This window comes from Lynx canadensis, chromosome B3, assembly GCF_007474595.2.
Source record: "Lynx canadensis isolate LIC74 chromosome B3, mLynCan4.pri.v2, whole genome shotgun sequence".
NCBI classification, from domain to species: Eukaryota; Metazoa; Chordata; class Mammalia; order Carnivora; family Felidae; genus Lynx; species Lynx canadensis.
In genome coordinates this window covers 8,901,269-8,918,370 of record NC_044308.2, presented here as the reverse complement: position 1 = coordinate 8,918,370, position 17,102 = coordinate 8,901,269, and the positions used below count along the sequence as shown (strand labels likewise).

The 17,102-nt window shown below is 42.3% G+C and overlaps 1 protein-coding gene across 1 annotated transcript in view; it reads left to right on the top strand.

The window, feature by feature from the left end:
• Positions 1-17,102, top strand: part of AGBL1 (ATP/GTP binding protein like 1) — a 103,094-nt gene that overhangs the window by 7,743 nt on the left and 78,249 nt on the right. Inside the window, exons 3-8 of the mRNA XM_032593470.1 lie at positions 3,883-4,048; positions 4,976-5,043; positions 10,537-10,653; positions 11,764-12,344; positions 13,862-13,945; positions 14,179-14,265. Coding sequence (XP_032449361.1) covers positions 3,883-4,048; positions 4,976-5,043; positions 10,537-10,653; positions 11,764-12,344; positions 13,862-13,945; positions 14,179-14,265 — 1,103 coding nt within the window. The remainder of the gene's footprint in view (positions 1-3,882; positions 4,049-4,975; positions 5,044-10,536; positions 10,654-11,763; positions 12,345-13,861; positions 13,946-14,178; positions 14,266-17,102) is intronic.

Below are 17,102 nucleotides of genomic sequence, written 5' to 3'. Positions count from 1 at the left end.
AAGTGTATAGTTCAGTACTGTTAAGTGCATCCACACTGTTGTATAACCCATCTCTAGAACTCTTTTCATCTTGCAAAACTGAAACTCTATACCCATTAAACTGATTTATGATCTTAAAGGACCATTCTGGCTGCTGTTTGGACAGGAGAGTATCTGAGGGCACAGGAGGAAGGAGGGAGTGGTGGGAGGGCAAGGCGGGGGTTAGACCATGGGAGCTCGGGCAGAGATGCTGATGGCTTTGGCTGGTAAAAGGAGAGCTGGAAATTAGACCTGGGACTCCTGGACTTTTCCACTAAAGTGTCTCATTTTCTTATGGTGAAGGTTATCACTAGGGCTCTGCACTGGGATCTTCTTTCAGATTCTTATGAGATTTTAAGAGTGTAATGATGCCTGCTAACATCCTGCTAGCCAGCACTTACTGAGCGCTTAGTATTGGGCAGGCACTTTGCCTATTTTAACTCAAATTCACACACGTCCTTATGAGAGAGGTTCTGTTATGATCTCTGCTGTATAGACGAAGCTGCAGCTCACAGAGGTGTAGTAACTTGCCCCGGTGATGCAGTTAGTGATCATCAGCTCAAGATCTGAATTTTTGGGGTGCTTTTGCTCCAGGGTCTGAGCTGTATGCTGTACAGTATCCCCCCCCTTATCCTGGGGGGTACATTCCAAGACCCCCAGCAGATGCCCAAAACCACAGGTAGCACTGACCATGCATTCACTGTTTTTTCCTGAACGTTCGTGCCTATGATGAAGTTTAATTTATAAATTAGGCACATCAAGAGATTAACAACGATTGAATAGATCACTTATAGCAATATACTGTTATAAAAATTATGTGAATGTGATCTCTCTCTCAAAATATCTTCTTCTTCTTGTGATGACGTGAGGTGATACAATGCCCACAAGAGGAGATGAAGGGAGGCATTGGGATGTAGCGTTAGGCTATCGGCCTTCTGGTGATACCTCGGAGGAGCGTCATCTGCTTCCAGGCTATGGTTGACTGTGGGTAAATGAGATCTGGGAAAAGCAAAACCGTGGATGAGGAGGAGCTCTGTCTCTTGCCTGTGTGTCACAGAAGCAGTGTATGTATGTATGTATGTATGTATGTATGTATGTATGTATGTATTTAATATAATTTATTGTCAAATTGGCTAACATGCAGTATTTACAGTGTGCTCTTGGTATTAGGGGTAGATTCCTGTTGTTCCTTGCTTACATACAACACCCAGTGCTCGTCTCAACAAGTGCCCTCCTCAGTGCCCACCACCCATTTTCTCCTCTCCTCTACCCCCTGCATCGACCAACCCTCAGTTTGTTCTCTGTATTTAAGAGTCTCTTATGGTTTGCCCCCCTCCCTCTCTGTTTGTAACTATTTTTTCCCCTTCCCTTCCCCCATGGTCTTCTGTAAAGTTCCTCAAGTTCCACGTATGAGTGAAAACATATGGTATCTGTCTTTCTCTGAGTGACTTATTTCACTTAGCCTAATACCCTCCAGTTCCATCCATGTTGTTTCAAATGGCAGGATTTCATTCTTTCTCATTGCCAAGTAGTATTCCATTGTGCATATTAACCACATCTTCTTTATCCATTCATCAGCTGATGGCCATTTAGGCTCTTTCCATAATTTGGCTATTGTTGAAAGGGCTGCTATAAACATTGGGGTACATGTGCCCCTATGAATCAGCACTCCTGTATCCTTTGGATAAATTCCTAGTAGTGCTATTGCTGAGGTCGTAGGGTAGTTCTATTTTTAATTTTTTTGTGGAACCTCCACACTGTTTTCCAGAGTGGCTACACCAGTTTGCATTCCCACCAACAGTGCAAGAAAGTTCCCATTTCTCCACATCCTCGCCAGCATCTGTTGTTTCCTGAGTTGTTAATTTTAGCCAGAAGCAGTGTATTTATTATTCCAATGCTAATTCAGAGATGTTAACTGTGAATTGAATATGTAAGGCACTGTCATATTTCATCATCTTTTCCAGGTAGCAGGTGTATTATTGGAAGTGATGGGAAAAGTGAGCCAAAAATGTTCACCTTTGCCCCAATTCTGAGCCATTTGTTTCCAGGGATCCTATTTCTTGGGCTCTTGTCATCTCTGATACACAGCATAAGTGCCCTGCAGCTGCAGGAGCCTGAGGAAGTGCCTTCTTACATTTTGCATCCTGGGTGCCTCCCTCACTTTACCTTAGTCCTGGCCCTGCCACAGTACCCTTCCCTTAACACTAGGGAAACGTTGGCAGATGGATCTAGGCATTTCTGTTACTTTGGAACCACGGATTATTTTAAAATTCATAAACATTTTCCTGAACACTGTGTCTACTAAAGCACTTACCATCCACCTAATTTAGGTAGTGATTCACTATAACCCCAATGCCTTGGTTTCTGTTGATTTTAATCTCCTCTATCCCCCAAATTCATGGCCCGACCTGTTAGGACAGGTAAACCTGCCTCCATCCTTTTTCTCACTTTTCACCTGCACCATCCTATGCAAAGTAAAACATGTTTTCACATTCATCAATAACAACACCAACGACAATCACAGACACGACCACTTTCCAAAATGCTGGTGGTTTTGACTGAGTTCCTTGGCTTGTCCTTTGCTCTGTACCTACTGAAAACTAAGCTCAGAACATCATCCATGATGGGTCATCTACCTCCCCTGTCTTCCTCTTCCATGCTCAGTTCTCTCTTTTTCTGATACTAACACTTTTCATCAAGCCCTTTGGCCAGTGCCAGGGATGAAATGGCCTCAAGTATTTTATTTCCCATGGAGAGTGTTTTCAGGACAACTGATGGGTATCATTTGAGCATGTGGAAGGGGAAATAGCATTCTTGATCATGTTACAACATTCCTGTTTTGAAAGTTGGCTTACATTTTTATATTAGGGAATTATTGGGACAGTTTGAACTCATGGCATAAAAACATATATATATGGAGCTACCTGTAATGTGGGCCTGGGGATACCACCGCATGACATCATCACAGACAGTCACCCTGCCCTGTGGCAGGTGCTCAGCATCCTCCATGGCTACTGCTATGACTTATTGGCTCTAGACTTTACTTGGAACCCCTTAGGAATATCAAATTGGAGGCTCACACTTGTCAACTTTCCGTACTAAGTCAGTAGACAAAGCATTTACCAAGAGCCTGAAGAAAATGGCATGTTTTTGCCAAAGAGTTCCCGAACTACTCCCAACACTCTCTCTCAATTTAGTAAACTTGTTTTTGCATTTTTCAAAGTGTCTGAAAAGAAGGGTCTTGTCATGTTCCATCAGCATCAAAATGTTCCATCTGCAAACCCAATTTTCCTTTGCTTTGGGTAGGTACCAAGAGATCAACACTGTGGGCTCTGAGAACAGGCATGTTATTTAATTTAGGTACTTGGGATTCACTTAGCCTTTTTTTTTTTTTTCTGATTTCATATTTTAGCTTTTCCTTTATAGTTTTCTATTCAGATAAAGACTGAAGGAGAAAAGTAAGACTTCCATCAATTTGGCTACTCATTCTCTAATTTAGCCAATAATTCACAATGACACTCAGATGGTTGAGAAGATGCTCATCTCCTCTCCCCCTGGCTACCCTGGACAATGCTTCCCTTAGACACAGCATCCCTTGAAAGACTTTTTAAGTCTATTTTCAGACTAAATTCCTTCCAGTAACATATGAGCTGTGAAAAAGAAATAAAAATGCAGATTATACCCTAGACCAAAGCCGATTCTACTTAGACAAAATGCTACATTTGAATGTTCAAGTCAGGCATTCTACAGTAAGGATGTTTACTGTCCATCGGGGCCATGTGTCGTTCACTGTCCAAAATACTGACAGGATAAGGGAACCCTGTATAAGGTGTCGGCGTCTGATACAGTCTCCTCTTCGTTCAGAACTGCCTGGATGACGGAAGTTTGGAACCCATCGTCTCCGTCGTAGTTCAGATCCTGAGACAGTGCTACCCAAAGAGCCCACTTCCCTTGGTCACAGCCACCAGTGCCTACGCCTTCCCAGTCCCTGGGAGCATCCCTTCCGAACCTCCGTGTGTTCTAACTGAAGGTAATGTCAGTGGGTAATGATGAGCTTTCTGACGTGTTTGGCATGTTGGAAATATTTCAGAGGGATGTGGATGAAAGTAGAATCAGTTCTTTTAGAGCCCAACTGTAAATGTCCATAATCTAAGTAAAGAAATGTATAAAAAAGCAAGCTTTTCATATACAGAATGAACAAATACTAAAGTCACTTATTTTGTTCCTAATTATTAACTGTTGCCACTTTGCCTGGTGGCTATTGAGTGCCTGTACAGTCATTTCAGCTAATTTAAAAAAAAAACATACATATTCACAATTTCACAATTGAGTCTCTTGACTGTACTGACTGGTTCTGGAATGCATTTGCCTTAAGGATGAACTTGGAATAAAACTTGTGCTATTTACAAAATAGCTACTCCATTAAATGTCTGAATGTGTGATTATTCAATCTCCGTGAAGATTCCACTGCCACTGCCCTCCTTTCATGGAACAGATTTTCCATTGGCATCATCTTGCTACAACAGCACTGGATGCTTTCTGTGGCCTTTTGTTGTAAATAAGTACCTTCTTATCAAAATTAGGGAGTCAGTGAAGGTGCTCAGTTATAGCAAATTTTGCCTATATGTGATCTGTAAACGTTGGCAATGCTCTTTGCATAACTTCGTGTAAACTGTGGGGGGTGGGGGGACACCAGAATAGTATTTGGATGCCATTTTATTCTGCAGTCATTTTGCATTCAATGTGGGGCAATTTAGACTTCATGCTATAGTGCTCCATGTGTCTGTGTGTATACGAGTTGCATGTACTAATAAGTATTAGAGTGTGTTGGGATATTGTGCTCTTCATAATGAGCCCCTTGTTTATAACAAAGGGAGTACTAGCCACTGTGTGGTGGGAATCCAAATCCAAGGCATAAGGGAAGCCTCATCTGTTTGATCTCTTTTTCTCCACCCAGAGGATTTTGAAGATGACGCTGATGAAGAAGTGGATAAAGATTCAGATTCTGAAGAGGTGAAAGACCAAGTAGGTGCACCAGCCCTCACTTTTAGTGACCTCCATGTTCACATCTTCCGAGGGAGATATCACTATGTCCAGCTGAGACCAGTGTAAAATTTTTTAAGTGTATTTATTTATTTTGAGAGAGACGGTGTGAGTGGGGGAGGGAGGGACGGAGGGAGAGAGAGAAACATGCACAGAGCACAGAGCCCAATGTGGGACCTGAGCCCAAGAAACTGTGAGATCATGACCTGAGCCAAACCGAGAGTCAGACGCTTAACTGACTGAGCCACCCAGATGCCCCGAGACCAGTATACATTTTAAGGACTCACTTCTGTACTTCCACTCCAGTGCCTGGCCTACAGTGATTGCTCAGTAAATGACGGCTGTGCTTGTTGATTTTCATCCTGGTGGGTCCCATACAAAATCTCATTGTAAAGTCAGAGGCTGTCCATTAACAAGGCGGTAATATTCCGTCCGGATGAGCTTTAGATAGACCCTTAGTGCTTCAGGTTCGTATATGTAATTCGTGTGAGTGACATTCAGGGAACGAGACCATGGAAGATTTTCCTAGGAAACTTCTTCTGGTAGATCTCCCCTATTGCCACAAGTCACTCTTCGTAGGTACCCACTCTGCTGAGGACCACTGTGTTGTACACTTCCATTTACCTTGGAGTCTATGTGAAGTGCTCACTTGAGTTGCATAATGTACACCTTGGCTAGCAGGGGAGTGGTGCCCTTTGGTCTTTATCCCCAAAAGACCCATGATATACAGCAGAGGTTAGCAAACTTTCTGTAAAAGATCAGGCTGTAATTGGTTTAGGCTTTGTGGATATGCAGCCTCTATCACAACTACTCAACTTTGCTGTTATAGCACAAAAGCAACTATAGAAAATATGTAAATGGCAGGGCATGGCTGTGTTCCAGTGAAACATCTATTGACAAGAAACAGGCAATGGGACATAGTTTCCTGACTGCATTTCTAGAAAAGGGTGTCTACGCTTTAGCACTCTTGTCCTTTTGACAGGATAATTCTTTGTTGTGGGGGATTATCTTACATAGTAGCATGTTTCGTAGTGTCCTGGCTTCTACCCACTAGATGCCAGTAGCACTTACCCCTCGGCTTCCCCCTCCTCCCCAAGTCATGAGCCAAGAATGTCACTAGGAATTGCCAAGTGTCCTTTAGGGGACAATATCACTCTAGAATAATGATAACTTATCTATGAGTTATGATTCTGTTTCCATTTCTTTTGGCAGACATGGACTTGACAAACCCCTTCAAATTATAGTTCCTTAATTTTGTCATCTGTAAAATAAGAATGAGAAGTAAATGTTACTTTTTATAATGTTTGTGGAGGTGAAACCTGAATTTAAAAAATCTACCACCAATTTATTTACCTATCCACCATGCATCCAACCATCCATCCATCCATCCATCCATCTCCCTTTTCCTTCCCTCCCTTTCTTTTTTCTTCCTTACCCTCTTACCTACCTATCTAGAGAAAAAGAGACTTTTGAGTTCTCTATCATAAGATGGTAGCAGCCGACTCAGAGGGACTATCTGTCTGCCCTCTCAGTCTCTAGGTTAAGACTGCTATTGACCTTCCAGTGTTCTCAGGGTTTTGTTGATAAATGGAATCATTTCTGAAGTCATCAGTAGTAAATTGAATCTTTGCTGTGGCTTGGCAGTAGTGGCCTATTGAGTGCTCACTGTATTATTTGAATAATACTGTGCTGCAGTGATCATTCATCAATGCCACTTTCTCCTACCCTCTTACTTGCCCTTTGATGACTGAATGTCTGATGCCGAGTGTCAATCGCCTCTTGTATCTGATGTGGAAAGACCAGCTGTATGCCAGTGCCTAACTTCATACAGCATGGGACAGAGAGCATTCAGATAGTCTCTTTTCCCCCCACACTGCAGGTGATAGTGGGTTGGGTGGAATGAAACCAAAACAAATAAACACATCCATCTGGGAGAAAAGCTCAAGACAAATGGGTGAGGGCCTGGAAACTATTTATCAAAAGCCTTCGAGCCAAAGGGAAGATGAGAAGTCAGTGTGTGAGCATGAATTGTAGAGAAATGGGGCACCTCAGAATCAGGGCTTGATTCTGGGATGTTGCCAGAGTAAAGGAACTAGTGCTCCAGCAAACTGATTTTCCCTGGTGAACTCAGGAGCATTTGCTGCAAGGAATGTGGGCAAGAAGCCAGGAGTATTTGTTTCTGGTCATAGATCCAACCCAGTCCTTTAACTGATGGCCTTTTCATTTGAAAATAAAATTGGGATCAGATATTTATAAAGGATGATTAAAAGGAAATTTTATCTTAAAGTGTCTTGAGAATGGAAAGTTGGGTGCTGTTCTTTGAAAACTTTCAAAGTCAGCATAAGAAAAGAGAAACAAGTAGAGACCAGATGTTGGTCATGTTTTGTCGTTGTTGTTGTTTTCCTTCACAAATACAACTGTTAGATTTGGACAAACACTGAAGAAGAGGATAAACAGACTGCATTCAAGCTCTCCTCTCCTTTGCTCTATCTTTCCTTCCTTTTTAGTTTTTTTTTTTTTTTCCTTGGATATGATCCATGTGTGAGGCAGCAGGCTGGTTCCTAGGGATGGTAATATGATACAAAAGCAAACAAGACATTGATTTTTATCTTCAAAGAGTACATAGTCTAGTGAACTTGGAGATTTTCCCTACCAGAGTTCAAATCACCATCTTGGAAGGGGTGGTAAACTCAAGTGTAAGGCTGGGGAAAGTCACTAATATCTGAAAGTTTCAGTCTGAGGAAGAAGGGCCAGAAAGCATTATCTGGATTAGATGGGTACCAGAATTCTAAGTGACAAAGCCTTTCTGGGTTGCTGTAAAGACACAGAAGCAGGCCCATCCCTGAATAAGTATAAATTGTATTTATAAGAAATACAGAAGAGAGGAGAACCCACCTGAGTGGCTGGAGATTCAGAGACTGAGATACAAACCTTTGGGGACCAGATATGGTCTCTGTTACAACTTTGCTGTTATACTGAGAAACCGACCATAGACAATATATTAAAAAATGGGTGTGACTGTGTTACAATAAAACTTTATTTACAAAAACAGACAGTGGGTTATAGTTAGCCAACTCTTGCTCTAAAGCTAAGTAGGTCACATAGCCACATGTAGAATGCATTAGGTTGCAGCTCATGGGATACACAATACTCCTCACTCTAGACACACCAACCTTACTCACTGGTGGGGAAACCCTTCTCAGTAGTCTACCAGATTGCATTTATTTTTTCAAAATTTATTTTTTGTTTAATTTACATCCAAATTAGTTAGCATATGGTGTAACAATGATTTCAGGAGTAAATTCCTTAATGCCCCTTACCCATTTAGACCATCCCCCCATACACACAACCCCTTCAGCAACCCTCAGTTTGTTCTCCATATTTATGAGTCTCTTATGCTTTGTCCCACTCCCTGTTTTTATATTATTTTTGCTTCCCTTCCCTTATGTTCATCTGTTTTGTATCTTAAATTCCTCATATGAATAAAGTCATATGATACTTGTCTTTCTCTGACTGACTAATTTCACTTAGCGTAATACCCTCCAGTTCCATCCATGTAGTTGTAATGTCAAGATTTCCTTCTTTTTAATTGCTGGGTAATACTCCATCGCATGCATATATATATATATATATATATATATATATATATATATATATATACACATATACCACATCTTCTTTACCCATTCATCTGTCGATGGACATGGGGGCTCTTTCCATACTTTGGCTATTGTCGATAGCGCTGCTATAAACATGGGGGTGCGTGTGCCCCTTCAAAACAGCACATACTAGATTGAGTTTCTACTGATACCACCCTGGGGCATGGCTGAGGCTGCACAGAAGAGGATGCAGGCAAGCAGGAACTGATAGATAAAGCTGGAAAGGACAAGAATAGTGGGGTCTTCATTACCGGGCTGAGGAATTTGGGCCTGGTGTGCACTGTATCTGAAAATACCATGAAATCAACATCATGAGGTCTATTTTTTTTTTTTTAATTTAAAGTTTGGAGGAGGGGCACCTGGGTGGCTCAGTCTGTTAAGAGTCCAATTCTTGATTTTGGCTCAGGTCATGATCTCATGGTTGTGAGAGTGAGCCCCATGTTGGGTTCTACGGTGAGTGTAGAGCCTGCTTGGGGTTCTCTCTCTCTCCCTCCCCTCCCCTGCTCACACACACACTCTGTCTCTCTCAAAATAAATAAATAAACATTAAAAAATGAAGTTTAGGGGAAAATTCCAGAAGATGGACAGAATATTGCATTTTCTCTCCCTCCCCCCAACCCTGGATCAGTAATATAAACATTTATTGTGTTTATTTATTTGATTTAAAGAAGAATAATCCAGGCTATCAGAGCTGCCAGGTTTTTCCTTAATTAACCAAATATTCTCCTAATACATAGGGTAGGTTTCTCTTCCCTATCTTATTAGGGAAACTTGGTTCAGGAGAGACATGGAAAGATGAGGAGACTGGACTGGTTGATTCCTGGTGTCCTTTCTCTGTAAGACTTTATAGCCTTTGGAAAATACAGACGATTTGGGAGGAGAGTCACCATCACCATTAAACTATTATGAAATGATGATCTAGAAATAAAAATGAAGGATCTAGGATTATTCAGCCCAGTGAAGGAAAGACTGGTGGTGGTCGGGTAGATGTAAATGTACAACAGGGTAAGGTGCAGCAGGAGGTGACAAACCCCTCTCTGGGTCTGGAAGGCCCTGCCTAGTGCCTCTTTCTCCAGTGTTGACACCTGCAATCTTCCTCCTATTCTCTGTGCTCCAACCACCTTCTTTCTGAAAGGCAATGTCAGCTGTTCCTTCTGCTGGTAATTTCTTCCCCAAGGCTTTGTACAGTTGGCTCTTCTAGCTAAAATGTCACCTCCTCAGTGAGGTGGTCTCAGATCACCCAGTCTAAACTGCTTCCCACCGATCCCCTTTGCATGGCATTTACCACCGTTGGAAGTTACGTTCTTCATTTGTTTGCTGTCTTTGTTCTCTCACTCGAAGGCAGATTCCATGGGAACATTGACTTTTGTCTGTTCCATTATCACTAACTCTTCAGTACCTACAGTGGTACCTGCTCATAGTAGGTGCTCATTAAACAGTTTTGAATGACACAGATGATGGAAGAACAGGTACAGTGATTACAATTATGTTGATGGTGGTGGCGAGATACAAAATTCTTTTATATTGTGCTTTACTGTTTACAGGGTTCATCTCATTTTATATAAATTAGTTATTCATGGTAAGGGCTGACAAATCCTGAGATGGATGCTTAGAAAAGTTATGTACCTTCTTTCTTTTCATTGAAAAAATACCACCCACCATCTTAGATTCTCCTTCTCATAGGCTAGCACTATAATTTGGAGGCAAGGAAACCATGTCCCAAGATTTTGAAAGATCACATGTGTAGCTTGTCTCGATGCTTCTCAGGGTGGCTGTCTTGACTTTCACATATATATTTTTGGATATTCCTTTGTAGGATGATGATTTGGAAACAGATGTGAACAAGCTGAGTTCCAAACCTGGTCTTGACCGACCCGAGGAGGAACTGATGCAGTACGAGGCAATGTGTCTTGAGCTCTCCTGCAGCTTCGAGGTAGGACATATGCCGTGGGTCTGCTCCACAGTGATGCATGATGGGTTTTTTGCAGAACCTGGGAGGCCTAGCAGGAGATCTCCAGATGGAAAGCATTGTTCATCATTAGCAATCTGCTTCTGAGGTCTTTCTGAGAAAGAAGCAGAAATCCAAGCAAAATGTGAAAAAGTTAGCTGGGCTGGATGCATGCAAGTCTCCTGCAATCTGACCCCTGGAACCTAGGATGAAAGAAGTGTGGGGGTACACATCGCTGCCTATGATCCGCCGTGGGGTTGGGGCAGGGCAAACTGACTTGCCCTCACGTTCTAAAAACACAAGTGAAAATTCTTGGTGATTTAGTTGTTGCCCTACAAAGAGGGTAAGTTGTACTAGATGGCTTTCTGAAGGTGGTTAGTCTGATTCCAGTGTTTTTTGTTAGTAGAAAGAAATTGAGAACCTCACACCTGATGATACAGTGGCTACTTGCTGCTCCTACTGCTATTGCTGTTGTCAAGATTTTAGACCTGCCTTTGGATCTCTGTTATTTTCTTATGACCCATGATATATCATGAATTTGCCCCACCCAAGGGTACCAGCTAAGTCACATGTAGAAGGGAGTCTGTATATTCTGTTTTACTTCAGAAAGCTGAAGGACATCAGTAGGTAGAAATTTCAGGGAAGGGAAATTTCATTTTGGTATAAGGAAGACTTTTTTTTTAAAAAAACAATCAGAATGATCCCCAAATGAGAGGCACTGCCTTGGGCTGTAGTGAAAACCCTGTTAATGAGTTTGTTTAACCAGGCTGTGACTTTTTGGGGGTGTTGCAAAGGGCATTTGTGTGATGTATAGAATTGTGCTAGACCCACCCAATGCTCCTTCCAAACATGAGTTTCTATGATTCTACCATTTATTTGACTGTTGAAGCTTAGCCTTTTCTTGTTTGACCTTGAAAAAAGCTTCCCAATTCATCGGATTTATGCTAAAACAACAACAACAACAACAACAACAACAACAACAAAACAACAAGATTTACACTTAACTCTGTGCTCAGAGAGTGAGGATTGGGGTCAAATTGTATTTTCTACCAGGAAGGTAACGCTGACATACTCTTTTCCATTTTAAACCCGAAGGAACTCAAGTCTCAATCTGGAGATGATTTGAAGTTCGAAGAGACTCAGTATGCCAATCATCACCACATTCCAACTGTCGCCTCCCCAAAGTGGCATGGTTTGAATAAGGACCAAAGTTCTTGGAAGCAAGGAAGAGAAGACATGGTCCAGACTTCCCTTCTGAGCAAGGTGAAGATGGGGAGGTCCACCATGCATCCAGCCTCCAAAAAAGGACCTGGGATGAACCCATGCCAAAACATGCAATCCAATGGATTTGGGATAGATTCTTCTGGAAAAGAAATCCCTGACATTCAAGATTCCCTCAAACAGGATGTTTGGGACATAGATGTTATTTCCTGCCCAATGATTAGTGCCTCCTTTTCCAATTCCGCTAGGCCTAGAGAAACTGATGAAGTAATAGATAAGCTTCTGCAGACACATCCCAAGCCTGTCCCCTTCCATGACCCCTGTCTTTATATGGCCAAAGCAAGAAGAACCAGATCTGTGGCTGACTTCAAGACGATGGCATTTCCTGACCTCTGGGGACATCGTCCACCACCCTCTGCCCAGTCGATGTTGGAACGCAAATGTGGAGTCCAAAGGTGATGGCGCTGCTGATTTGGAAGCTATATTTTTTCTCTTCTTTAATATTTTTATAGGCAGAGTGTTTGGTACAGATAGTTCAACTGTCTGTAGGAAAGTGAGAATCAGTCAGGAGCATGTTAAAATCCTTTGGGAAGCTCTTGCCAAACACAGAAGCTTGCCTCCCTACTGGACATTTCAGAAGTAAGCATGGGGTAGTGGCAGGCATGTGTTGCCAGAAAAGAATTCCTTTGATGATTCCATTGTAACCCCTTACCCCATAACCATTGCAGACCATGATGGGGAAAGATAACCCAGTTTCTTCAAATACTGGGATCAGTCCCCAGGAAGGTTCTCGGAAAAAACAAATGTGGATTAATTGGGGTATATTTTTTTTAATTCACTGCAAATTGGTGTCTGATCTCATTGATGAAAGGAGGTGGTATGCCCCTATCTCACAGTCCCAACCTTAAAAACCTGACTTGGGTTAGAATAGTTCTGCATCACTGAGGATTGTAAGGAAAAACCACATTCTCCAGGGAAGAAATTTTGGGTGATGGCTTATTCCCAGAATGTTGGAAAGGAAGCTTTGCCTTTGGATAAGCAGAGTGAGATTAGAACAAAAATTGATAAACCAAGGAAAATTATTTTCCCTGGGGAAAAAAATCCAACGACATTGATTATGCATGCACTAAGTCAATGGAGCTGAGTGTGCATACCAGAAAGTTTCATTAACTTATTTTCCATTTCATCAGCAAATTGATGGTGGATCCCAAGAGCTGCTCGCACTTGGGTTCCTGCTGATGTCTCTGACTTTACCCCCTGCACGTTATCTGTCAAGCTCATGTTCCTGAGAGACGCACCACAGAGGTTGGCCCAATAACACCTCCCCCTTTGACAGAACATCTTCCCCTTGAGTCCAGGCCTCATGCCTATCTCCCCTGACCTTCCCACTGCACCCAGAATACCTGGATTGGAAATTCAAGGAGGGAATCTGAAAGTTCCTTTGGGCTTCCTTCTGTCCTCTTACTTAAACCTCCTGAATATGGGTGTTTCTCATAAAACTGACCTTAGTTTTCTAGAGCTGACAGAACCCAAGGAGTGGAAATGACTCAAGAGTTCAAAGGCTTACTGAATCCTCCCAGGCCTTGAGGGTACTAACAGTCAACAATCCTAAAGTCTCCCTCAAAGTTGTCTCACTACAAAGGACCCTCTGATACCATCAGAAACCTTCAGAGCTCATTAGTTCAAATGCCCTTGAAAAAATTCTTCAAGTCCTGAATCCTCCAACTAAAATCTGCTTCCTACATTCCTACTGCTCAATGTAGTTTCATTTTTTTTTTTTTTTTGATACACAAGAAAAGGAAGGACAGGCAGTGCTTTTTCCACTCTTTCAGCCCCATGTTGGGGCATTATTAAATTTTTCTTTCATAATTCTCTGATGACTCCCAAAACCCTTCCCAGATGACTGTAGGATAAATGAGGTAAGGAGTGAGGGCCAACCAACACTTAAAATGTTTCCAATTTTCCTTTTCAGGATCAAGATATTTGAGGATGTCCGGAGGCTCATCCAGCCAACTGATATTATAAATAAAGTCGTCTTCAGTTTAGATGAGCCTTGGTAGGTGGTCTTGAGCGTCAGTGGAATGTGGAGGGTGGGGGTGGAGTGTGGAATATCCTCTTGATGACATGAGAATAAGAGTGTTTTATGTTAGTAATCCATCCCTTCTACTAAAAACATGATGAAAATTTATGTTGAAGATCTGTAAGAAAAACCTTATCTCTAAGAAATGTCAGGCTATGCCCAAGAATAGCAGTAACGCATGTGTTCACATGTTTCCTATTTCATTACAGGCCTCTGCAAGACACTGCTTCCGATTGCTTGCGGTTCTACTCCAAGTTTGAGTCAGGAAATCTCCGCAAAGCCATCCAAGTGCGTGAGTAAGTAAGGAAACCCACAAAGGTAGCTGCTGGCAGCTTAAGAGAGCGGGTTGTGTCTCTCGTCCTTACTCTCAGTACAGCGGCCTCACACTGGTAGTGTGAAATCAGCCATGGTGGGAGTGTTTATACCCTGAGGACTGGCAAACACTACAAGTGAAAGTTTTCCTGGGAGTCTGTTGTTAAACATTTACCAGCGCACCACTAGGGGGCTCACTAGCCAATGTCATAGCAAGGTGGAGACTAGAGGTGAAAATTGCCAATACACCTATGTTCAAGATCATGGCTCCATACTTGGGCGTGGGAGTCCTTTGAATGGGATGTTTGTACTTAGGCTGATGCCAGGGCTGGTTCTGTTGACTCGGAAGTGTACATGGGCTCCCCTAGTCCTGTACCTTTTCATGTCTGTTGTTCCTACAGCTGTGTACATAGGTGGCAAGAACATTGGGCTCCCCATGGAGAGGTTCACTATCCTTAGTTCAAGGGCATATTTAGTGCCATGCCTCTTTGCCAGAAACTCTCAATGAGCTCTTGTTAATAGACAAGTATTTCAGGGGCACCTGGGTGGTTCAGTGGGTTGAGTGTCCGATTTCGGCTCAGGTAGGATCTCATGGTTTGTGAGTTTGTGCCCTGTATTGCGCTTGCTCCTGTCAGTGCGGAGCCCGCATCAGATCCCGTATCCTCTTCTCTTTGCTCCTCCTCTGCTCATGCTCTCTTGCAAAAATAAACATTAAAAAAAAAAAAAAAGGAAAAGTATTTCACAGGCAAGGAAAGCCTAGGGCTGCACAAACTAAAAGAGGGGGGAAACAAAACATAGATTTCCAGTGCAGAAGAGACTGCTATGTTATAATTCTTTCCTCTACACCAGTGTGAACTATATATGTCATTGCCAGAATCAGGATATACAATCCATCTTCTATGTGTAAACTCCTGAAAACAACAGTTAGAACAGTTAAGGGGGTGGTCGTCACAGACTCTGGGATCAGACTGCCAGGGGCAGCCTCACCCCTTTCCAACCAGGAGACTTTGAGCAATTACCTAACCAACTCCATGCCTTTCTTTCCTGACCCAGAAAATGGGGACAGTAATAGCACCCACATTATAGCGATGTGTTTGAGACTTAACTAAAAACACATCAAGCTCTTAGAATAGTACCTGGCACATGGTAAGCCCTCAGTCAGCATTAGCTTATCTTCAGAGATGGGTATTCACCATAGCTAGAGCATAGAACTTAGTATAGTCTGGCCTGTTTTGTATCTATCTGAGGGTATGTATATATATATATATGTATTTTATATATATAATTTATTTTATTTTTAGAAAGGGAAAGAGAGCAGGGAAGAGGCAGAGAGAGAGGGGGAGAGAGAATCCCAAGCAGGCTCCACACTGTCAGTGCAGAGCCCAATGGGGGGCTCGAACCCATGAACCATGAGATCATGACCTGAGCTGAAGTCAGACACTTAACAAGCTGAGTCACCCAGGCACCCCTACCTGAGGAGTCATTTTTGAAGTTTTTCTGTTTTTTGGGGGGAGGCAAGCGGTGATCCTTTTTTGTTTGTTTTGTGCATGAACTGTTTTAAGGAAGCCCAACATATAAGACAAATATAAGTTGAGCTACTTTGGCTGAAGAAGAGAAAGGCAATTATGTTGAGATTCCTTCTCCACCTTCTCTTTTCATTACCAGCTCAGCTTCTAACTTCTTGCTATAGTGCCAGCTTTTATTACTCCTTTTCTCTATATGTCATATTTAAGGGATCCAGGAGAGAAAACCTAATCCGGGGTCTCATAGTGGTACAGTGGTCAGTCCATGATGTGCCTGTGTTGCTGATCTTTCTCTCCATATACCATATATCTGCCTTTGGCTGGAGTGTGGAATCCTACACTGATTAGTTTTGGTCAGGGTAACAGAGTCAAATGACAGAAAACAAACCTACTTCTAGGCAAGGACTTTTTATGACCAGTTTTTGGAAAGGATTGTGGGCATAGCAGACAATTTGAGGGTCACCATCTTTCCAAATTTGTCCTCATGAATGTCACTCAGTGGATTATGCTTCATTCATTGTATGGCGGGCTGGATGGTTTGGTTCGATTGAGATGCTTAGAAGGACAGCATGGGCAGTGGACCTGTATCAGATAGCCCTACTTTTATGCATTCTGCAAAGCCCCACCCCTCCACAAATCTCACTGCAAATGCCAGGGGTCAGGGCTCCAGAGCAGCAGAGTATGAACAGATCAGGGCAAAAACATCACCCCTTCTAGAAGAGAAACTCAAAGAACATGCCAAGGGGATGGAGTGATACTATTTTGGAAAATGAACTATACCGGTAAGAATGCTGAAGTCCAAGCTGCATTGTTAATTTTGTTGCTAAAACGCAAAAAAAATGATTCCCCTTGCAGATAGTGACTGAGAGGGGCCACACAAGAGTCTCCTGGGGGTACTGGAAATGGCCTGTATCTTGATCTGGGTAATTGTCAAGCAGGAGTATCCAGATGAATTTGTTTAAATTCACTGATTCTTACACTTAAAACTTGTGCTCTTCACTGCATGTAAGTTAAATCAGTTAAAAAGGGACAAAATGAACATACAACTCCTGCCTTCTTAGTCTAATTCACGTTTGTTGCTTTGCTGGGGGTTTACATCAACTCTCCGCTTGATCTTTAAGAACAGCACTGCGAATTTAGACACTATTTCCATTTTCCATATGAGGAGACTGAGGCTCAAAAGTAATGTGTAGCATCAAATAATAATGACATATCCAACCAGATGTGATTGAATTTTCTCTGGGGTATCATGCACTTCCATTTTTTCCTACTGGAGAGAAAATCCATTACAGTTTAAT